At 43.3% G+C, this 23,734-nt stretch overlaps 1 protein-coding gene across 10 annotated transcripts in view; it reads right to left on the bottom strand.

The window, feature by feature from the left end:
• R3HDM2 (R3H domain containing 2) overlaps positions 1-23,734 on the bottom strand; it is a 198,240-nt gene that overhangs the window by 73,826 nt on the left and 100,680 nt on the right. For all 10 annotated transcript variants that reach the window (XM_070937993.1, XM_070937992.1, XM_070937995.1 and 7 more), the window contains one exon: positions 1,051-1,247. In XM_070937993.1, coding sequence (XP_070794094.1) covers positions 1,051-1,215 — 165 coding nt within the window. In that variant the 5' untranslated portion in view covers positions 1,216-1,247. The remainder of the gene's footprint in view (positions 1-1,050; positions 1,248-23,734) is intronic.

Here is a 23,734-nt window from a genome sequence, read left to right as displayed (position 1 = left end):
ACATCACAACATTACACAGCCCGTCATTTCCATGACACACTTACCAGAGTCTAATAAAAACTGACTAATTTGTATGTTTAGGGAAAATCCAAAAAGGATCCGATGACAGCAAATTAAACATCAAAAGAGCAAATGAAGAAACAGAATGCAGTTCAAGTAAAGAAATATGTTGTGTCCAAAACAAAATTTGTATCACTTAGTTACAGGGGCTTAAAAACAGACTTCATTTCCAGTACCATGCCCTTCTTCCTTCCTTCCCTTAAATTGACTTTTAATTCCCAACTTTCCTGTCCAGATTTTGCTAATCCTCCACTTATCATGCTTAAAATGGAGACTATAAAATGAAGACCAGCAGCAGCCAAACTGGCAACTCGTATATTAAGGCCAATTTCACCTTTCCCCCTCCCTCAACTGTCTTTCAATTCTATTGAATTTCCAATTACAATGTCCTTGTACTGGGACACTTTTATTAAATAACTTTGTATATAATACTGAACAGGAGTGGCACTAAACCATAGCACCATGATTCTGGGCTTAGGAGGTTTTTTTTTTTTTTATGATTCTTTTCTTGATAGAATTCAGAAATAGTCCATCATGACTATGTTAAGGTGGCAAACACAGGAATAAGTCTTACTAGACCCACACAAACTTTCTTCCAAATCCTGTAAAGAAGTAATGTTAAAAAACAACAACAACAGGGGATTCTTCTTAGGAACAGGAGGAAAACACTGAATTGAAAGAGATTTCATATTAAAAAAAACACGCCATCAAACATAAAGTAAAATAGGTGCAATTTCTAACATTAGTTTATTTGCACTACAGCAATGGGTGCATAACTCTATAAACAATGTGATTTCATATATGATTAAATACTGGTGTGATTTTATGAGATAGATTCCATGGTGCTTCTAATGGGAGTAAATCTAGCAACATCACTGAAGATAATTGACCAAGATACAATAAAATTAAGTCCAAGGACCGTAGCCAGTCAATTGTAGGCTTTCATGAGCCTACTGGTTTGGTTAGCTATGAGACATTATGTCCAATTACCTGAGATTCTTGCCGTACACCACTCTCCTCCCCGTCCTTCTCAGGCTCCTCTTTGCTTGGTGACCTGGATACAAATTTGGTTTTGTTCAAAGATTCCTCAACCAATCTCTTTTCTGATTCTTTCATTATCTCCAGTGTCTCCTGTGTGGTGTTGCTGTTAGACATCTTCAGCACAGTATAGTGTTAGTGATGGATACCTGCAAGCAGGAGGAGAAGAGTTGGAACTTGTTTATTTTTAACATAGTTCTATTATTTATAATATTTCCTCTCTTTTTTTGCCTCTTGTTTAATTGAGGCGACCTTAAAAGAGGCTTTTTTTTGCTTCTTAAATCCCTAAATATCCACAGATCATTTTTTCTATTATTAGAGATATACTACAGATTCTAGATCAATTCACACCTGTTGCAGTTGGAAAGAACATTCAGTGTTCCTTCTCTACCCAGTTTTTGACAAAGCAGTTCCCAAATAACTGTTTTTTTTTTAATAGAGGAATATATTATTATTGGATTTTTTATTTTCCCCACAACAGTAGCCCTATAAGCCCGATAAGCTAAGAGAGAGTGACTGGCCCAAAGTCACCCAGCCAGTTTTCATACCAAGGGAGATTTAGAATTCACAGTCTCCTGATTCCTAGGCCAGCACTTTACCCATGACATCAAACTGGCTCTCCTTTAATATTTAGTATCTTTTTATCAAGAATATGGCTGACTTGCATTCTCCTTTCCTACCCAATGCAGTCCTAATCAGCCCCTTTTCAGTAGCTAGACTGGGCAGTAAAAGATATCCCACAGACACACTCAGTATGTAATAGAGTGTATACAGCATATACTACACTAGTACGCTTGAAATATTTATTACTGGTATTTCTATGCTGCTCTACTCCAAAACTACTTCAAGTGACAATGCAGTGCAATGCAACGCATACAGGACAATACATCAGTTTTCCATCCACATTACCATATAGCTAATTGGTAGATATTTTCTTCAATATCTCTTGCTAGAATTACAGTGAACCTTCCCTAAAGGTAAAAGAGAATTAAAAGGACAAAAGAAGTTTCCTCAAGCTTAATCAAAGTGGGGGTGGGGGGAGACTGCACGTTACAGCAATTAGTATTTTGGTTAGGAAAAGCAAAATGAAATAAAAGAGGAAGTTCCACATGATTAAGTATAGGAAAGAGGCCACGAAGTGAGTTGATACCTATACTATATAAAGATTGAATCTAGATCTCCCAGAACTGCTATTCTTCCTGGAGGAATTTCCCACTGCATTTAAATTACAAAAACCCTTTCATTCAAAAAAAAAAAAAAGTTGCTGCAGGCTGCAAGTAATTCAGTAAGTCACCTTTCAGAACTAGCAGCATCTTCTTAAACAGACATGACGGGGACCTGAATTCATGTGGCTTTTGCATTTAATCAGCTGAAAGGGAAGCAAACATATCTAGAAGTGCTTCCCACTTTTTGTCAAGTTTTATTAGTGCTGCCGAGACACTCTCCCCCCCCCCTTTGTTAACAAACTATTTTAACAAAATGCAAAAATAGAAAAGAAAATATTATTGCTAATTTAGTGCAAGATTAGGAATGCGGCTAGTCTTACAGAAATTCAGCTAAATAGGAATGCTGGTTTAAGCTCTATGCCTTGCCTATGCCTTGCTAAATCTGTAGAGTGCATATTTTGAGGACTGTTGGTATCAAACAATTTGGAAACAGAAAGCAAAAGCCCTAGAGAGTGTTCATCAACTCATTTTATTAAGCAACTGCCAAGTCTCAACAGAAAAGCAGTCAAAGTCTACAAAGATTTATTGAATGTTGGCCGTAGGTTGGATTTACTAACACAGGCAGACTAATTCAAAGTAATTTCTCTTTAATTTGTAGTGCTGTAGAGCACCAAACATACATTATTGCTGATTTTACAGCCAGCGGCTTTGGTAATTACCCATGTGGAAGCCAGAAGGGTGATTTTCAGACAATTGTTACTCAAGTGGGGAGGAGAGGGAAGGATGGTCGGTTCGTTCTTACAATGTTTTAAGAAAGTAAGCTTTCGTGACAAATTGGGGGAAGGATCCATGCTTTTTACAATGTTGCTCACCATGTCATTTCTACATATTGTAGAGTAACTCACTTTCCTGCCAACATTAGGCATTTAAAAGTAAATATTAATACATGTCATGTGTGAATTGATGACTCTCAAACCCTTTACACATACACTAGCTTGTCGGCAAAAGCTCTGTTATTAAGCTATGCGGGACTTATTAACAAAAAGATTTGCCTGCACTCTCCTGAATGTGGTGTCTAAGATCATCAGTGAAAAGTATATTGATTTGACTTACTTTATAAAGGCCCAGCACAACCTGTAACATTGTGATTACTACTAAGGATGTGAAAAAAATATATATCAGAGGTCTTCAAACTTGGCAGCTTTAAGACTTGTGGACTTCAACTCCCAGAATTCTCCAGCCAGCATTCTGGGAGTTGAAGTCCACATGTCTTAAAGCTGCCAAGTTTGGGGACCCCTGATGCATATGAATAACAGGTTATTTAGTTTGTCCCTGTCAGAACCAAACATATGGAAATAGCTGAAAAAGGAAAGTGAAGAGGCTGGGAAGATAAGAGTGTCAGGAGAGCTGCCCCATAAACCATTTGGAGGACAAAGGGAATAAAAAACCAAGAAGCAAGAAATTTTGGTTGTACCACCAAAATCTAGAACAACTAACGAGTTCTAGGTATGATTTTAGCCAATGTGAAAACAGTTAATGAGAATTTCTAGGAGAAAAAAAATGGTTTCTTCTTTAGGACAGACCCTAGGTTTGCTTTCTAGTCATTCTTCTTTTGAAGAACCCTTTCCTCCAGGGATACTCCATTGGGAGCCACAGAATATATAGGCCTGAAATGAGGCCCACAAGTAGGGGTAAAGCAAAAGATAGAAGAAGCAGAATCCTGAGGAGCTGGAATCTAAACCTGGGAATCCTCCCCTGACCAGCATGGAAGGAGACAAGCTTCTCTCCTTGAACTTTAAGATCAAGTATCTCTGGAAGGAATGGCTACCACTTCCTTCTTATTCCCAGAGATCCAGTAATCTTGAGCAGGGTTACCGTGAGGGAAAATCTAATAAAGATCCATGGAGTTAATATGTAAAGAATGTGTTGGATAAGGAGGCCTACATAGAGAAGGAAACAACACATATATGCATGCATATGCACAGGTGTGTATAATCACAGTCCCCGAGCTGCTGTTTTAGGAACCAAAAAGAACTACAAGATCAACCATATTGTAGAAAATCTAAAATCACCTCAGCTCCACTGCAAGCAGCCTAGGAAAGAGAAATAAATCGGAGGCTTTAAAGTTTAAATGCTTAGGAGATGAACATCAACATAAAGCATTGATTCAAAAGGTCAAGTGTGACTGACTTGCACACCAACCTTCAGCAGGTCTAAATTACTGCTGAAGTTCTAGGCCCGTGATAGCGAACCTATGCTAGAGGTGGCACATAGAGCCCTCTCTGTGGGCATGTGCGCCATTGCCAGCTGTTCATATGGTTTCTGGTGCGTGCATACGTGCTGGCTAGCTGATGTTTGTGTGTGCCAGAGCACCAGAAACCTGAAGACCAGCTGGCCAGTGCACGCGCTGGCCACCTGGTCTTTGGGTTTCCGGCACTCTGGCGCACATGAAGACCAGGTGGCCGGCGCGCATGCATGTTTCAGAAACCCAAATTTCTGGTGCTCTGGCACGCACAAAGAGAATGCACGCACGTTCCAGTTTGGCCCCTTAGTGCCGAAGAGGTTCACAATCACTGTTCGAGGCAATCCCCAAATCCAAGCATCGCACTATAAGAGACAACAGATTTGCTTGATTTTAAAAGTCTGAAAAAAGATGTCCTGCATCAGAAAGACATTTTAAGTTGAATAAAACAACATTGGTCTCATCAGTGGCAACTGCTAAACTGTGAAGTAAACAAGTGGGTATGTAGATAAAAATCTATTTTTTTTTTCATCCTTCTTACTAATCTATCATTCCGATGCATGAAATCTGGCATCTAGTACACCATCTGGTATCCAACAACAATTCCTATCAGTCAGTTTTAATTTAAAAAGAAATAACTTCCCAAGTTCTCATTATTTGAAAGCATCCAAGAAGCACCGCGAAAAAAACCTGTTACTCAAAGAATGAAGTTAATTTACACTGCTGACACTAACCTGGTACACTTAACATATCTGCAATTTACCCAAATCTGACTCTTATTAGTTATTATTAGTTAATAAACTGTTCCAGAATAAAAATGAACCCACTAATCGAGGATGTGCTAATTTTGTTGGATTGGCTTGCCTGGATTCTTTAGATTACTGTTTGAAATGATCCGACTGAAGTCCCAGTTTATTCACAGTCATTCACAATCCCCCTTTTTAAAAGGCAATTACTTCCAACATGAGGAGAGTCAAAACCAGGAAGTTTATTATTTCTATATAAAGCATACACAACATGCATGTACACACACAATCGTAATTACTGCCCTAACATATGCATCATACACATATACACATACTCATACACACCAACATAAGCAAAAGAGATGATCTGGCTGAGATCATTTTTGGAACAGAGAAAATAAAAAATGTCAGAAATCCTACACAGGCTATGCATCATGCAGAGAAGCAAACTGAGGTTTCTGAGTTCAACTAAGGTTCTCTCTTCACTGACAGCAAGGAAGACTTTAAAAAATCATTACCTTCATCCGTCTAACACACAGACACCCCAAAAAAGATACAACTCATAAATGTCTTGCCAGACAGAATCACTTTGTTGTATGCAACAGTTCTTTCTCAAACTAGATTCAAAATATTTTTTTTTCTTATGTGGTAACCTGAAATTTCAGATGACAGAAAATAAGGTTGAAAGTTGAACAACCCAGTATAGAATGCAATACCAAAATGAAAAAATGTTCTGTGTTCTCCACAAACCACAACAATCCTCATGGCTGATGAAGCAGGATATGAAGGAGGTGGATCATTTGGTTCACCTACCTGAAAAATATCTTAGTACTAAGTATATGTCTTTGTGGTATATGAAAGTCTGGATCCATAAAGCGATTAAGTCCAGATCTCATTAATCTAACTCCTTCCCTGATGTTTGGGATTGCAACTTCCAGAGTAGCACAGTTTGGGGAAGGCTGAAATATTTAAATGGAACTTCCATATTCAAAGACAGTATCTGTCTTTTTGTCTCTGTTAAAAAAAATATAAACATTCCCTCATATCATGCTTGATTCTTGGTGACCATAAGAGCATTCATGCAGGTATTGAAAACACTGTGAAACTGATGTTACCTTTCTCAATATGTATTTATGACTTCTCAGTCTAGTCGACAGCCTGACGATTCCCTGATCTTTCACACAATTTCAACCCTAGGCCAATTAAACTTAGATTCTAAGGCCAGATAAAATTGGCTAGGTGATGCCACATGCTGAGACATCTCATATGTTAACTGAGGACTAACTGTCCATCCTACCTTATCTAAAAAATTTCCTTAAAATCTCAGTTTTGTTTTTGTTGAAGGCTGGACTCACTAATTTTTTACTGGTCTGCTTATCTAGCCCAATCTTTCCCAACTCAATGTCTTCTGGATGTAATTAAGTTACACTTCTCATAAGTTTCCAATTAGCTTGGGGAAAATGGCCAAAAGATAAATGGCTTCAAAAATCACCTAAGCATAGCTTGAAGGAACACAATTGCCACCAATTGTAACATAATTCCTGCAGGACCTGACCTAGAAGGAAAAAAAGGAGAATCCAAGCCATTTCTCCTCTTCAATCTTAAAAGAAAAATCAGATTCTGAGAATCAGATTCTGAGACTACACAAATGCCAAGAGACACCCACTCACACAGATTGATAATCAGCTAATTTTGTAAGCATGAACATGCCCACTCAAGTGACACATTTGATGGAAAAGCAACCCGCTCCCATAAAGCTTCTTACACCAGAAGATTTCCACTTAGCCACATATTATGCAGTGAATTAACCTTTATTGTTTGTTTGTTTGTTTATTTATTTCCAACCTTTGGTATTTTTACAAATAACTCAAAGCTGCGAGCATATCCAACACATCATCTTCCTCTTCTTTTCCCCACAACAACAATCCTGTCAAATAAGTTGGGTTAAGAAAGAGTGATTGGCCCAAGGTCACCCAGCTGGCTTTCATGGCTAAAGTGGGACTAGAACTCATTGTCTCCTACTTTCCAGCCCGGTACCTTAGCCACTAGATCAAACTGGGTCTCATCTGGCTTTCATTTAGCATTTCTTGCTCAGTAGATATCTCTATCACAGAATAGAATGCTAAGAGATACAGACATACAGTAAAGTCTTTTAAGATGTTATTAGGGCTGCGGTGGCTCACATGGTAAGACCCTGTGTCTGCACGCCACTAAGATCGACAGCTCGGTGGCTGGATTCCCATGAGCGAATAAACCGTGGAGGGACAAGAACGGAGCCTCCCCCGATTGCCTACCGGCATTCACGTGTCCCGCAGGTAAAGATAACGCCTGAAAAATATCCTTTCTCAGAGGCAACCAGCCATCCCGGTGATCCCTGGCTAAAACGTGCCATACACTAAATAAAATAAAGAAGATGTTATTCTAAAGCAGAAGTGTGTAACATCCAAAATTAATTATATCAATATAACAGCTTCATTTATTTCTCATTCTATACCGTTTCAAGATTGCTTGCAACTATTTGGAAAGTAAATAAAGCACAGCAAGGGATAAGAGATGCAATTGTGACAGAAAACTGTCTTACTATTCTTCATGCATTTTATAGAGTGTACATTTTCCCTGACACAGATTAAACTTCAGAACACCCTGGAAGAAGCTACATCAGTTACATACAGTTGCCTAATAACTGTATACATTAAGGAGGAACTTCACAAACTATCAACAGCACAGAAACAATAATTTATCTAGTATACACAGTTTGCTTCCCATTCAAACAGCTTCTAAGGACTTCCATTTCAGAAACATCTCATTTACATTTGTAAAAGTCTGACAACTAGGAAAAGAATTCCCTAAGGGTGTCAAAATCTGACACCCACTATGCCTGATTTATCTTATCTTGCCACAGGTGAAGGAAAATATAATGCCTGCAGATACTGGCTTCTGGGAATCACTTATATAATAACATTTACATAGATTTACCAATGTCCCTAGTATCAGCATGCACAAAAATAGTAATCAACGACAACGTTAAGGTTTGCTTAATATATTTTGTAACTTCCCCAGATCTATTATTGCAGCTTCCAGATCTGTCATTTTAACTCCCAGATTTCTCAGCAATGGCTGTGAATGAATTCCAGGAACTGAAGTCCATATAAAAGAAAGTGCCTAAGATTGGGAAATGAGTTCAATTATAATCTATAATAATCTATTTATTATAAAATAAGTAACTCAAGTAAAATTGGGCTTGAGCATTTAAACAAATATGTCTATGAAAATTTTAGGAGAAACTTCAATGTCCTAGGAGCACTGTAATCAAGGATAAGAAACCTCCAGAATTAAAATTATTGCATTTAACCCAACATAATGTTATGGGAAAATTCAACTTAATTTCTTACTTATTGTACTTATACATCATCCAGCAACAGCAGTTGTACATGTAAAGCTCTGAACAACACAGGCTGCTGAAGAATATTATGTTTAGTTTATTAAAGGGTAGCCTTAAAATTACATTTGACTATTTGTGTCAAAATCATATTGATTTCCTAATAAATTATATTAAGAGTGACACCTTTAAAGCTGTAAAATTACTTACTAGAGATATATAATAATTTATAAAAATTAGGGTGAAGATGATTGTGACATAGACCCTTCTAGTATGAGAAATAGCTGACTAAAATGGATGTTGCTTACCTGAACATCCTTTCTGGGCGCGCTGCTGAAGAATCCAAGAGCGTGGGTAATATCCCTCAGGTAGCCTGAAAACACTGAGTGCATATCACTTTAAATTAACTGTTGACTCCTCCCCTAGGGACTGGCTGAGGCTCAGTTTCTTTCACGAAGGAAGACCTAACCAAGAGTCACGTCCATCGATGATCAGGAAGCAGAAGTCGTAACGGGAGGGTTGGATTCTTCAGCAGCGCGCCCAGAAAGGATGTTCAGGTAAGCAACATCCATTCTCTGGCGCGCTGCTTGGAAGAATCCAAGAGCGTGGGATGTACCCAAGCAAGTCTTAGATGGGAGGGAAGGCTGAGTGCTCCCGGTTGGCCGTTGCAGAGATGACTGATTGCAAAACTCGCCGTCCGAAGGACGCCTCAGCCGAGGCAAAGGAGTCAACTTTATAATGTCGCACAAAGGGAGTGAGAGAGGTCCAGGTGGCTGCACGACAAATGTCCAGGATGGATGCTTGTGTAGCCCACGCCGCCGAAGTCGAGGCGCTCCTGGTCGAGTGCGGCAAGATGCGTCCAGGCGGGGGCTTGCTGCGAAGGGTGTATGCCATAGAGATACAAGCCTTAAGCCACCGCCCAATGGTGGCCGAAGAGACTTTGTGCCCCATCGAAGCTGGCAGGAAGGACACGAACAGCGCTTCCGACCTTCGAAACTGGGAAGTCCGTTTAATGTAGTACCGGAGAGCGCGCCGGACATCGAGTTTATGCCATTGGGCTTCTCTGTGATGTCGAGGTTGCGGGCAAAAATCCGGGAGAACTAGCTCTTGAGCTCGATGGAAGAGCGAATTAATTTTTGGGACGAAGGCAGGGTCGAGCCGGAGGATCACCCTGTCTGGATGGAAGATGCAAAGGTCTGACCGGACAGACAGGGCTGCAAGCTCAGAGACCCTCCTCGCTGACGTGATTGCCACTAGAAAAACAACTTTAAGCGTCAGAAGTCGAAGCGAAATAGAAGACAAGGGCTCAAACGGGGGAGACATGAGGGCCTGGAGCACCAGCGACAGGTCCCAGGATGGATACCTATGAACTACTGGTGGACGCAGGTTGGTGGCCCCTCGAAGGAAGGTTCGGACCCTCCGATCCAAGGACAGTGGACGATCCGCTGACTTAGACAAAACCGAGTTCAAGGCAGCCACCTGTCGTCTCAGGGTATTCGGGGCGAGACCGTCGTCCAAACCGTCCTGGAGGAATTCGAGAAGGACAGGAACCGAGGCGTCGGCCGGGTCTACGTTGTTCCTCCGACACCAGCGGCGAAAGGCTTGCCAGGTAGCCTCATAGATCCGCACAGTTGAAGCCCGGCGCGAGGCTTGCATGGTGGAAATGACGCGCCCCGACAGGTTGTCCTTTCTCAGGAGGGCCCTCTCAAATGCCAGACGGCAAGTTGGAGCCACTCCGGTTCCGGGTGTAGAATGGCCCCCTGGCTGAGAGAGACCCTGTCCTGGGGAATTCTCCACGGCCGGGAAATCGACAGCTCCAGAAGGTCCGCATACCATGGTTGTCGTGGCCAGTGCGGGGCGACCAGAAGGACTTCTGCGGCCTCCGACAGGATCTTGCGCACTACCCTGGGGATGAGAGGTATCGGGGGGTAGGCGTACAACAGGCCCCGGGGCCATGGACATCGCAGGGCGTCCGTCCCCTCGGACCCCGGACTGGGGAACCTGGAAAAAAATCGAGGAAGCTGTGTGTTGCAGGGGCTGGCAAACAAGTCCAGGATAGGGCGACCGAATTTGGCCGACAGGAGCCGGAAGAGGGTCGGGTCCAAACGCCACTCCGAATGGTCGATTTGAGAGCGGCTCAACCAGTCCGCCCGAGTATTGTCTGTCCCGGATATGTGTTGAGCTGAGATGGATAGAATGGTCTCCTCCGCCCAGGAAAGAAGGGAGATCGCCTCGTCCAGCAGAGCTTTGGAATGCGTGCCGCCCTCTCGATTTAGGTGCGCCTTGGCCGTGGTGTTGTCGGTCAAGACCAGCACGTGTCGACCCCGGATGTCGGGATGGAAATGCCGGAGGGCTAAATGGATGGCTCTCAGCTCCAGCCAATTGATATCGTGCTGTAGGTCCGAGGATGACCAGAGACCTTGGGTCATTTTGGAGTGCAGATGGGCTCCCCACCCCAGTAGACTTGCATCTGTTGTAACCGTAATCCGTTCTGGCTCCTGAAAGAAGCAACCCTTGGAGATTGCGGGGGAGGTCCACCAATGGAGGGACCGGAGGACGGGAACAGGGAGCCGGACCTTTAAGGTAGAATTGCTGCCCAGAGACTTTTGAAGGGGCAGAAGGAACCATTGGAGGGGGCGAGAATGGAGGCGAGCCCACGGCACTATGTTGATGCATGATATCAGCTTCCCGAGGAGTTGTGACAATTGCAGGATAGAAACTGTCCGGGAAGACTGAACCCGAGAGATTGCCCTGGCAATGCTGAGGGAACGATCCGGGGCCAGAAAGACGTGGCAGGAAGCTGAATCTATGATGGCTCCCAAGTGCTGGATACGATTGGAGGGCTGAAGATGGCTCTTCTCCATGTTTAGGGAAAACCCATGCCGTTGGAGGGAATCTCGAACTGCCTCCAGATCTCTGAGGGCTCTGTGGCGAGAATCGGAGAGGATAAGGATATCGTCCAGGTAGCAGAGGACTCTGATGGGGACGAGACGAAGGGAGGCTGCCACAACTGCCAGGACCTTCGTGAAAGTCCTGGGAGCAGACGAGAGACCGAACGGCATGGCCCTGTATTGAAAGTCCTGGCCGTCGTAGGAGAAGCGGAGAAATCGGCGATGAGAGGGCCTGACCGGAATATGGAGGTAGGCCTCCTTGAGATCGATGGAAGACATGTAGTCGGCTTGTCTGATGGCGGCCAAAATCGAATGAAGGGACTGCATTTTGAATTTGTGATAGGCGATCAATTTGTTTAACTCCTTTAAATCCAGAATTCCCCTCCAGCCTCCGGCGTTTTTCGGAACTAGGAAAAATATTGAATAGAAACCTGTCCCACGATGTTCTGTGGGAACGGGCTCTATAGCGTGAATGTCCAGGAGGTGGTGTATTTCTAAGGACATCAAGCGCCTCTTTTCTGGGTTGCTGGAGACCGGGCATCGGATGAAGCGATGAGGGGGACAGGAGGAGAATTCCAGAGTGAGTCCTAGACGAATGGTTTGCAGGACCCATTCGTCCGTCGTAGTTTGGGACCATTGTCGGGAAAAATGGTGTAGGCGGCCGCCGATAGGATAGGGTTCGGTGCAGTCATTTTCCCCTCCGGAAGGGTCGGGAGGCGCCTCCGCGAAAGGGACGTTTCGATGGTTGTTGCCTCCTGTTGCGGTCCCGAAAGGATTGTCTGTCGGACGCATGATCGTAGGAGAAGGAGGAGGGACGATAAGAGGAAGCAGTGCTGGGGCCAGGGTCAGCCCGAAAGGAGGGACGCTGACTGTATGGTAAATAGCGTCGATCCGATCTGCGGTAGGAAGAGGGCATGATCTTCCTTTTATCCTTATCTTCAATGAGGATAGGATCGAGTGCTTCCCCAAACAACCGGGATCCCTTATATGGAGCAGAGGCCAGCTTCCATTTGGATTTTACGTCCGCACGCCAATGCCGAAGCCACAGGAGGCGGCGGGAAGTAACGGTTGCAGCCAGAGAACGCGACGCGAACCTGGTAGCTGCAAGGGCCGCGTCCGCGGAATATTCTGTGGCTGCCACCAGCTTGCTAACGTCCTGGTGGAGGCGCCGATCATCAGGCGGAAGTCGCTCCTGGAGCTGGCGGAGCCAGATCAGGGAGGCCCGATTGAAAAAAGAGACCGAGGTGGCGGCGCGTATGGCCCAAGCCGCAGTCTGATGGGCCTTGCGGAATACGAGTTCGGCTCTTCTGTCCTCAGATCGCAGGCCGTCCGCGATGTCGTTGGATAACACTGCAGAGGACGTCAAGGCTGCAATGGGAGCGTCGACCGATGGGAGTTCAAGCAAATCCTGCAAGCTGGGCGCTGAGCAGAAGAGTTTTTTGTCAAGACCACTGGGCGCTGCGAGCGCCCCCAGCTGAGCCCAGGGCCGTTGTACGGTTTCAGAAAACAGTTGTGGACAAGGGATGAAGTCCTGGTCGGGATGAGGAATGGCAAAGAGAGCCTCGTGAGGGTTAGAGGATTTCTCGGGGTCTGGCAAGGACTTGGAAGATGCCAGTTGCGTAGTGGCAATGGCCTTGCGGAGAAGGACCTTGAAGAGGGAAGGTCGAAATAGGCCTGTAGACGAGGGCTTCTCTGGAGGTTCATCCTCGTCTTCCGAGAGTTCCATGTCATCCGCCTCATCCCCGTCAAATTGAGAGTCTTCACTGTGGTCGGACTCCCGAAGTGAATAGGCCTCAGGATCGACAGTGTGGCGATGAGTTGTAGGTCTGGGAGGTTCCGAAATGTACGACAGCGGAACCCCCTGAGAATAAGAGGCCTGGGGAAGACCCCCCGCCATCATCCTAGACACTGTGGCCGTGATCATAGCTTGAATGTCATGATAAGAAGGCGGAGGACCTTCTGGTGGACGGAGGCCCGCCGCGGTGGGCGTGAAGGTTGCCTCCGGTGGTCTTACTGGAAGCGAAGGCTGATAAACTGCCGAGGAAGTCGAAGGGATAGCAGGGGGTTCAAGCTGACAGGGGTAGACGAACACCTGAGTGGCCGGTTCAGCCCCAGCCGTTAATCCTTGAGGCAGGTCCGGGTGAGGTACGGGTTCCATGAGAGATGTCGCAGGAAGCTCCTCTTCAGGACGACTGGCTGGGGGTAAGGGAGGGGGGACTTTGCGTTGTGCCTGCTGGAATTGGCGTTCAAGAGCGTCGTGGCGACGTTTAGCGGCCTTATCCTCAGCCGAGGAAGACTTGTGGCCTTTGGATGAGGTAGATTTGGACGAGCGTGAAGACTTTTTTGATGCTTTCTTTGGTGCCTTACCGGACGAGCGGTCAGAGTTTTTAGGACGAGGTGGAGATTGGTCTCGTTCCGGGTCAGAAGAAAAGTCCGGATCCGCCATGGTAAGTGAAGTGTTTTTTTTTTTTTTTTTTTTTTTTACAAGGATGGGGGGGAAAGGTAAAACGCTCACACACCCCTTCTGAGGAAAGTTTCTTCTTTTTTTTTTTTTTTTTTTTAAAAGGAAGGATCAACTAGGAATGAAGAAGCAGGCGTAGTATCCAGGTAAGTGATAAGGGAGAAGGAGCAGGAAATCAAATGCCCCTTGAATGGCCAATAAGTTCCAAAGGGCCCAGGAATGTTGTGGAGACCAGGCTCTGAAGAAAGTAAAATGGCGGCCGACTCAAAATGGCGGCCGCGCGGGAAAAAACGCCCAGGAGGCCTCGTCTGCTGGTCCCCGGCAGGAAAGGCCTCTCCGCAATCAACGAGGAGCCGCGGAGGCGATGAAGAGCTCTTGCGGCTGAAGATAGCGTACAAATGCGCGCGAGCGCTAAGGAGCGCTCCAAACGCCTCTTGAATGGCCTGCAAGGATGGTCTGGAGCAGGCGCGGTTGGGGCGCGATGGCGGCCAAAGGATCGGGCCGCGAAACGATCTCCCGCTGTGTTCGGGCGATAAGGGGCGCTCCTGGCGGCTCTCGAGGCTGGCGTGGGACGGCGGCTGACGAAACGGGCCGAGAAGCAATCCCCAGGTTCTTGCCCGCGCTGACAAGCGCTCCTGACGTCTCCCTTAAGCCATCCAAGCCGAGCGAGGTCTGACGAGGCTAGGGTGCGTGGGCGGCTAAGGAGACGGGCCGCGGTAAGGGACAGGAGGCCTTCTATCGCCCAGCACAAGTAGCGCGCAGAGATGCCGAATATAGGCAGAGCTCGGCGGCGAGGGCTGTAAAGGGCACACAATAGGCTCGCAGGGATGCAGAAATAAGAAGCAGGGCCCTGCGGCGAAGAGAGGCCCAGGCGGGGCGTCTGAAGGCCCACGCCTTCAGAACGCCGCTGCTCTTGATGTAGGAGGGTTGGCCAGACGAAAATATTGAAGACAGTAAAACTCACAATAATGAAGGTGGAGAGGTAGGAAAAATAATAAACTAAAACAAGGAAAATGCACAGGAGAAATTGTAATGAAGGAGGAAGTTCCAAAGATACTCGTTCAGGCTGCACTGAGTGAAAGGAACTGAGCCTCAGCCAGTCCCTAGGGGAGGAGTCAACAGTTAATTTAAAGTGATATGCACTCAGTGTTTTCAGGCTACCTGAGGGATATTACCCACGCTCTTGGATTCTTCCAAGCAGCGCGCCAGAGAAAATAATAGAAAGCAAACACAGGATATACTTCCAAAGATATGGCGGACCCGGTGAAGTTTATTCTTCCTCATCTGTTGAATGATCAGGGACAGGGGCTGAAAACCAAAACAGACTCTTCAGAGTCTCAGCAATCTAAGCCAAAATTCAAAGTAAAATTCGAAATAAAATATCTAACCAGGGATGTAAACTGATTTTGTAGCATCAGTTTAAGAGTTGTTCTTCAGCTCTCATATATGTGTGTGGACATGAATATGGGAAGAGAGGGAGGGAGAGAGAGAGAGAGAGACAAGAAATATAAACTAAGATAGAATGAGAAAAGAAAAAGGAAGATAAAGGAAGAAATAAAAGGCTGAAGGTACTAAAAAAGAGTAAAGTAAAAAAGAAAAAATAAAGTGGAAAAAGAAGATATAAAAAAAATATAAAACAATGGCTTCCAATCTTCTTTAAAACAGTTATAAGTATACTTATATTTTAATCTAAGGTTACATCATGACTCTCTTCCTTCTATTATCTATTCTGCCTAATCAACAAAACCATAAATCATAAGTTAATTTTTTAATGCAAAAGTTCCATAATTCTTCTAGTGACTGATGGACCCAGAGAGCGCTGGCGGTTTATTCCTGCTGATATACGGCCGTAACTACCATTCGTATGGTCTCTGGTGCTGAAAGGGGGTTGCATTGGCCCAAACAGACCCAGTGTGCAATCTGGGACTGCTCCTGGATTCATAACTCCTGCTCAAGGAGCAGATGGCAGTCATGGCTAGGAGGGCCTTTGCATAATTTCATACTGTGCTAGCTCCAGTTGCACCTGTTCCTGGATCAAGCGGCCCTATTCACAGTCACTCTTGCCCTGGATGCCACCCAACTGGACGATTGCAATGCACTCTATATCAATAAGGTTTCATTGCCAGGAGTCTAAAACAGCCACCCAGCTTCAGCTACAAATGGATAAGCAACTGTTTATTTGTGTACTCTCTTCCCCCCCCCCTTCTTCCTTCTGGGGAAGGCATTCCAGCTTGTTCTCTGCCTGAGCAATGCACTTGGGTCCTCACATAATGACCATTTGTTCAGCGACCCTTCGAAGCTACGATAGTCCTGGGCGAATGGTATCTGCAACTGGTCCTCAAAGGTTATGGCCATAATACTGTATCCATGGTCACACGATCAAAATTCAGGTTCCTGGCAGTCTGCCTGCATTTATAATCACGATATATGCAACTCCCCCCCCCACACATCTCTGCCCTTTCGGACACCCCACACTCCGCCATCCTCGCTGCATGCACTTCACTGCCTGTGCCATCCTAACCGTCCTCAGCTGACCTATTTCCTCTCTGCCTCAGTGGGAAATTGCTATAGAAGCCAGTTATATATATTCCTCATTCACAAGATGCTGCTTGGCGTGTCAAATTAAAAAAAGAAAACTATTATATTTCACCCGAGTGTTTTATTAAAAGCAGAGGATGGGGAAGAAGGAAAAAAAAACTCTTCTGTGAAAAGATTTCTCTTTCTGTGTGAATAAGTCAGCCATGCTTCCCTCAGAACAAACATGGATTGGAGCAAGGAGGCAGCTGATTATGATGCACTGTGGCCTGTAAGGTTTGTGGAAAATGTTGAGGTTCACAGCAGTGGTGAAATGTAAAATTTGTTACTACCGGTCCTGTGGGTGTAGCTTGGTGGTGGTAGTGGGGGGAGTTAAATGTGACTGGGTGGGCATGGCCAACTTTTTTTTTTTTTTTACTTTTAAAACCATATTTTCTACAACCTCTTCAGCTGAAGAGGTTGTAAAAATATGCTTTTAAAAGCCTCTGACGATCCCAGCTGAGTTGCCTGATCGGCAGAGGCTTTTTTTCTTTTAAAAGCCTCGGATGATCCCAGCTGAACCGCGCGATTATCAGAGGCTTTTTTATTTATTTTTTTACTTTTAAAAGCATTTTTTCGGCCGAAGAGGTTGTAGAAAAAAATGCTTTTAAATTTTTTTTAAAAAGCCTCTGATGATTGTGCGGTTCAGCTGGGCATGGGGGAGGCAGGGATTTGTGCTACCAGTTCTCCGAACCACTCACTGCCATCGCTACCGGATCGGGCGATCCGATCTGAACCGGGAGCATTTCACCACTGGTTCACAGGAGCTGGGCAAAAGGAAAATTGGGGATGGGGAGGGAGGGGGGAAGACATGCATTAGAAAAGGCAGCAACACCAGGCAAATAAGACAAATTGCAAAGAACATAGAGAAGCTACAGGAGCAGTAACAACCATAGAAAGGGGGAAGGGAAGCACAGAAAAAGAAATGTTAGGGTTTTTTATCTAGTTTGTAGGTATAAGGCAAAAAGAATGGAATCTAACACCTTGAGCCCCAGAGAGACAAAAGTGATTCTGTCTCACTTGGCCACTGAAACAGTGCTTGAATTATCTGGTAGGGCAGAAGGATAGTTAAGAAGGGGCTTGGCTCCTTCATTCTCTATGGTCCTCCCCTTTAGACCAGGGGTAAAATCCAGAAAGTTCTGACAGGTTCTGGAGAACCGGTAGCGGAAATTTTGAGTAGTTCGGAAAACCGGCAAATACCACCTGGAGTGGGGTGGGAATGGGGATTTTGCAGTATCCTTCCCCTGCCACGCCCACAGGCCATGCCCATCAAGCCACACCCACAGAACCAGTAGTAAAAATTTTTGAATTTCACTACTGCTTTAGACCCCAAGCTTAAATACGCAGAAGACATGTTTTCATCACAAATGGGAGAAATTGCATTGGGATGTTTCAATTTAATTAATAACTGTTCTCATTCCTCCCCCCCTCCCCGCCCCACATACACCTATGCACACATTCCCAGGATGTTATTTGAACATTTCCTAAAGCAAAGAAAGGAGCCATTACCCGTCTTCAAAATACGTAATCAAATTAATGAAATCAATCTGTCTTGCCAAGGGGCCGGCTACCATTAATGGCAGCCTTCCATTCCTGCTGTTAATCAAAAAATTAAATGCATAAATAAAAATACCAGATTGATATCAGCAATGACATCCAGCCAATATCAAGGAATCATTTTTATAAGGAGGTCAAAACACTCTCAGGTTGACATATTATAATAATAATATGCACTCTGGGACTGAAATGTTCTGTTCCGTGGGAATTTCACTTGAACTTCTCTCTGCAGTGTATATAACAGATTAACAAAATAATAAGAGTTGGAAAAGACCTCGGAGGTCTTCTAGTCCTTGCTCAAGCAGGAAACCCTATACCCGTGATGGCGAACATGTGCCATAGGTGGCACGCGTAGCCATATCAGAGGGCATGCAAGCTCAGCTCCGGTGTGTATGCGCGCGCCAGCCAGCTAATTTTCAGGCCTTTGGGGCCCACTGGAAGTAAGGAAACAGGCTGTTTCCTGCCTCCGGAGGGCCTCGGGGGGTGGTGGGGAAGGCCGTTTTCGCCCTCCCCAAACTCCTAGAAAGGCTCTGGAGCTTGGAGAGAAAAACGGGCCATTGCGTGCCAGGAGCGGGGGGGGAGAGGTTGCGTATGCGCCCCACCCTCTCACATGCGCACGCAACACATACACCCCCGCTCCTGGCACGCAATGGCAAAAAGGTTCGCCATCACTGCCCTATACCATTTCAGACAAAAAGTTGTCCAATTTCTTCTTAAAAACCTCCCATGTTATAGCACCCACAACTTTTGGAGGCTCTTTACATTTGGCAGTAAAAATCTACCAAGTGAAAAAATCTCCTAAATGCCTTTATTTTGGGTCGTCAAAGTAAACCACGTATCAAATTCTTTAGCTGATGATTTATGGAGCTATGGTATACCGTTCATTTTGGAATGTCACATCTATGAGTTTCAAATTCTTTTCATACTTTATCACCCTGCTTTGCCATCTAGGTGCCTCCAGGAAATGTACAAACATGGAATAAAGTCAACTGAGGTGAAGTGAGCCGAGGTGGCGCAGTGGTTAGGATGCAGTACTGCAGCTACTTCAGCTGACTGCTAGTTCAGCAGATCAGCGGATCAAATCTCACCGGCTCAAGGTTGACTCAGCCTTCCATCCTTCTGAGGTAGGTAAAATGAGGACCCAGATTGTTGGGGGCAATATGCTATTTAGTATATTGTCTTTGGTGTAAGCCGCCCAGAGTCCTCGGAGAGTGGGCGGCATAGAAATATGAAAAATAAAAAAATAATAAAATAAAATAATAACCCCTTTCCACTCTACTTTAAGTAAAGAACACAATTCTCTTATGCATCTATTTCTATTCCCAATATCATAATAATTCTGCTCATCATTACGTAAATTATTTGGTCATGGGCAACTCAAACAGGCCACTCCATACTAATATTGCGAGTCACCTTTGGTGAATTGGCAGCATATAAATTTAATAAATATAACGAATAAATAAAATACATTTCCAGGAGGCAGGAATGAAATAATCTGAAAATATTAGGTTAGTATTTATTCTTTTTTTTTTTTTTATTCATTACATGACTAGAAGTTTCTCTTCAGAAACAGATTACTGGCCTAGCTAGCCAGATAATACTACTGTCCCAGCACAGATAACAATTTTTTTAAAAAAAAAACTGCAAATGTTCTCCAAGAAAATATTCTTCCCAAAATTTTGGACAATATAAAATGTGCTAATGTTCTTCCTGCCTAGTATTTTGACAGTAACCTTTTAGAAAGAAGCCTAGCACATTTATAAGGTGAGTTGCTGGATGAGCCAGCTTGGGGAAAGGTCACTACGTTCTTCCTTCTATCCCACATTAACATGGAAGTAAATAAAGAAATTGAATAGGAAAACGCTTCTAATTACTTGTGGGTGTGAGGGGACCAAGGGTTTTTTTTTGGGGGGGGGGGTGTTTCCAGACAAATCAAAAAAGACTGGCAATTAAAAATGGACTCTGGCTACAAGCTGTCTTCATATGGCCTGTTCAGTCAAAAGAGTTGGCAAAAATATAGTTTTTGTTTTCTTTCTTTCTAACGCAAAATCATCGGCGGTGGGAAGAGATCGCTATAGTCCAGAGCAGCTCTTTTCTGTTGCTTAAGTATTCGGTTCTATAGCTCTGCACAAGAATTTGAGGTCAACATCACACTTTTCTGAATTAGTACCTCCTGCAAGGTTAAATGATGATGCTTTTGCTTCCTATTTATTCATTGGCCTCTGGGTCAGCCAATCTGAATCATGCCGTCATGGCAACGGTCTCTTATCACTATGAGCGACAAGACATCTTTTATTTTTAAATTCTCATCTAGGTTCCTAAGTTTCTTCATAAAACAAAAACGGGAAAAAGTTGTTCCATAGGGCTGGCGTGCAAGACTCTTTGGAAGTAAACAGGGTTGCTTCTTTCGTTTAAAGCTGCTAGGCATTCACACATGCTGAGTTTTAAGGGGAGGTATGGAAAGGCTGCATTTCTGTAAGTGGGTGTACAGGATGCTTGCAAGAACGGCAGTCTCGGCTTCTGTACGCTCGTGGGTGGAGGTAAAATAGAACAATAGAGGCAAAGATGCTTTAATTCAGTTGCAGATGCTTTAACCTGAATTCCTTCAGTCATGATGGCCTAAATACATGAGAAAGGGAAATAATGGGAAATGGGAAAGGGAAAGGGAGAGGAATGCTGTTCTGTTGTTGCTTTGAGACTTTCATACAGGTCAAAATAAAGGACCTATTTTGTTCAAAGGGTATTTTTTAACTACTTTGTTGATAGAAGTGAGGTACAAAAGTTGAATTCTTACAACCCTGACAATGTTCGTGTGGGCTTGAATCCTGATATTCTTCTATTCTACAATCCCGTGATGTTGCCACATCAATTATCCACACTTTATTCTTTTCAACCAGAGTTAAATCTGGTGTGTTGTGCTCCAAGATGTTATCTATTTGTATTTAGAAATCTCTCGATATTTTAACCTGCTCAGTTTTTACAACTTTTTCCACTCTTACTTTCCCATCCATGGCACATCTATTTTTATAGATGTTCCAGTGAGTAGACTGGCGACTATATTATATCATTGTTTATCATCCGTCTGCGTTATCGTCTTGCATGAGATGTCTATTTGATCTACTGTTTTTTCTGCTTCTTTGCACAATATGCAATTTGAATCATTTGATGATTTTTCAGTTCTGGCTTTGGTTGCATTAGTTCAAATAGCTTGCTCTTGAGCAGCCAAAATCAAGCTGCCAGACCTTTTTTTTTTTTTTAATGTTCCAGTTGTAAACCACTGCCACATTCACGGTTTGTTTCCTGTATGGTTAATAAATGCATTTTTAACTTGAATCAGGGTTTGTTCTTTGCTGGTTTTATTTATTTTTTTTATTTATTTAATCAGCCAACACATGCTTTCCTTCTTCAACAGCTTGTCTGACTTGAAATAAACCACTGCCTCCATTTCTGTGGGGCAAGAATACTCTTATTAATATCACTATGGGGGATGTCATGCATCATGAACAGTCATGAGCTTTCTTGTTTTCTAGTCCAAAGTGTTCAGTTCAGCTTGTGTCCAATTAATAATTCCAGCGGGGTATTGCGTAAACGATGTAATCCAGGTATTGATGATTTTGGTAGTGTTTCCACTGTTGAACTTAGCCATTTTTTTTCCACTCTTTGTGTGTATTCTTTGCTAATCTCATTTTTAACTTGCCCATGTTTGATATTATCCAATTATAAAATGCTCAGATACCTCTAAGTCCCATCCTGATAGCTCCTGATGGTTTGGCCGTTAGGTATTTTAATTCCATTACTATTCATCATTTTGCCTCAGTTTATTGCTATTGTACCACATTTCTCTAGGCCAATTCCACTGCTATATCTCTGCTAAAAAATTCTTGCAGTATTTGTCAATGACTGGATTTCAATTTCTGGTTTTAAATAAAGCTTTAGATCATTTATATAAAGCAAATGTGGGGTTTTGTTAGTATTTATTTCTGTTTTTGACAGTCAGGATTGTTTTCTTCAAAATCACTGTAAATTGGATAATAGTAATGACAAATAATAAGAGTAATAATGAGTCAAAGATGCCTCTGACATTGACACACCCATCTTTTTTTTCATTTCTGACCACCAATTGTCTTTGTTACCTTTTTTATAAACATTCTACATTACATCAGACTTCACTGCAAAGTTGCTATTTATGACCCTAACTAGCCTTCCATCAGCAAACCCACAGAACTAGTATAATCCACATTACTCAACTCATCTCTGCTACATTTGGTATACTGAATTATTTTATCTGTATTTTTTCAGATTTTTTTTTTAATATTTACAAGCACATACAAGAGAACTTCTTTTGGTCTGAAATAATTTGTGTCAGCACTTGACTCCAGTTAGAAAGATAATCAACTCCTCTCTTTGCTACCATTACTCCTGCAAGACAGTGGCATGCACATTTCTGCCCAATCATAGCTGCATTAAAATCTTAGCATATTGCCTTTATTGAATATAATCAGTTCAATAGTGAGGTTAAGGAAATACTTAAAAAGTGTTAGCTTTTTGAGACAATAGTGTACCACTTTACATTTTTTCTCCATCTAATTAGTAAAGTCTGCTTTTCTGTATACTGGTTATGGTAATGCTATGATTGTATAGCTCAGTTTAAAACACTGACATGGGACCTAGCTACTTTCCAGCCCAATTAAATGACAGAAATGTGTCTACAGAGGGAGATTACTTAAAAATTACTTAAAAACAGAGTGGGAGAAAACAGATTAACTGCAGCAACCATGATGGAGATAGACCCCTTCCTTTTGTCTAATTGTCTTATTCAGGGTGAGAGGGTTACAATTAGGGATCCATTAAGATAAAGATAAATTGTTATTATTTAAAGGCAATCTAGGAAGAATTCATCCAAGCGCCTCCCTTTACTACTCTCCTCCACTTGAGCATACAAATTCTGAATCAATGCTGAATATTGTCCAGCTAACCTGAGAGACACTCTGCCTAGCTTCCTCCAAATCTCAGCAAGAGCAGAGTAAATTGCCTTTGCTTTTGTGTTCCTCTAAGTTCTGCAAAAATCAAGAAAAGGATGAAGTTATGCTCTTATTGTCTTTCACAGTAAGCCAGCCTTACTTTACCGGGGTGTCCCCTACAGATATGTTGACTTCGGCTGACAAAACTAGGGTCCAACCAGGAAGACAATATTGAGAATTCTGTGAGATGGTTCAAACATCTGGAGGGCACTCAGGTTGGAGGAGACGCTGCTGTGAAAAAAGTCAGAAGCAATAAGACCGATTTTAGTGATTAAATTTTATTGAGCCCCAAGCATCCAGGAAACTCCATTTCCTTAAGAAAGCCACTTTCTAACTGACAGCTATGCTAGTCAGCCAAAAGAAGCTATGTGTCCTGGGACTCCCAAGATTCCGAGAGATTCTTTAAACACTAAAATTGATACTTGAATTATGTTTTGCCTTTTACTACATTGCCTTTGGCTATTTTAATCTTGTATTTGTCAGTAACAATGATGGTCACAGTTTGCAGTAGTCTTGATGGGATATACATTTTTAAGTAAAAAATAAAGGCATACAGGGCAACTATTGCTCTTCCTCGGGGGGCACCTTTCTGTCATTTA

This window comes from Pituophis catenifer, unplaced genomic scaffold (genome assembly GCF_029215685.1).
Source record: "Pituophis catenifer annectens isolate HBS135680 unplaced genomic scaffold, rPitCat1.0.hap2 SCAF_2, whole genome shotgun sequence".
Taxonomy (NCBI): Eukaryota; Metazoa; Chordata; class Lepidosauria; order Squamata; family Colubridae; genus Pituophis; species Pituophis catenifer.
Note: the sequence above shows the minus strand (reverse complement) of the source record. Positions and strands in the feature narration are given on the sequence as shown.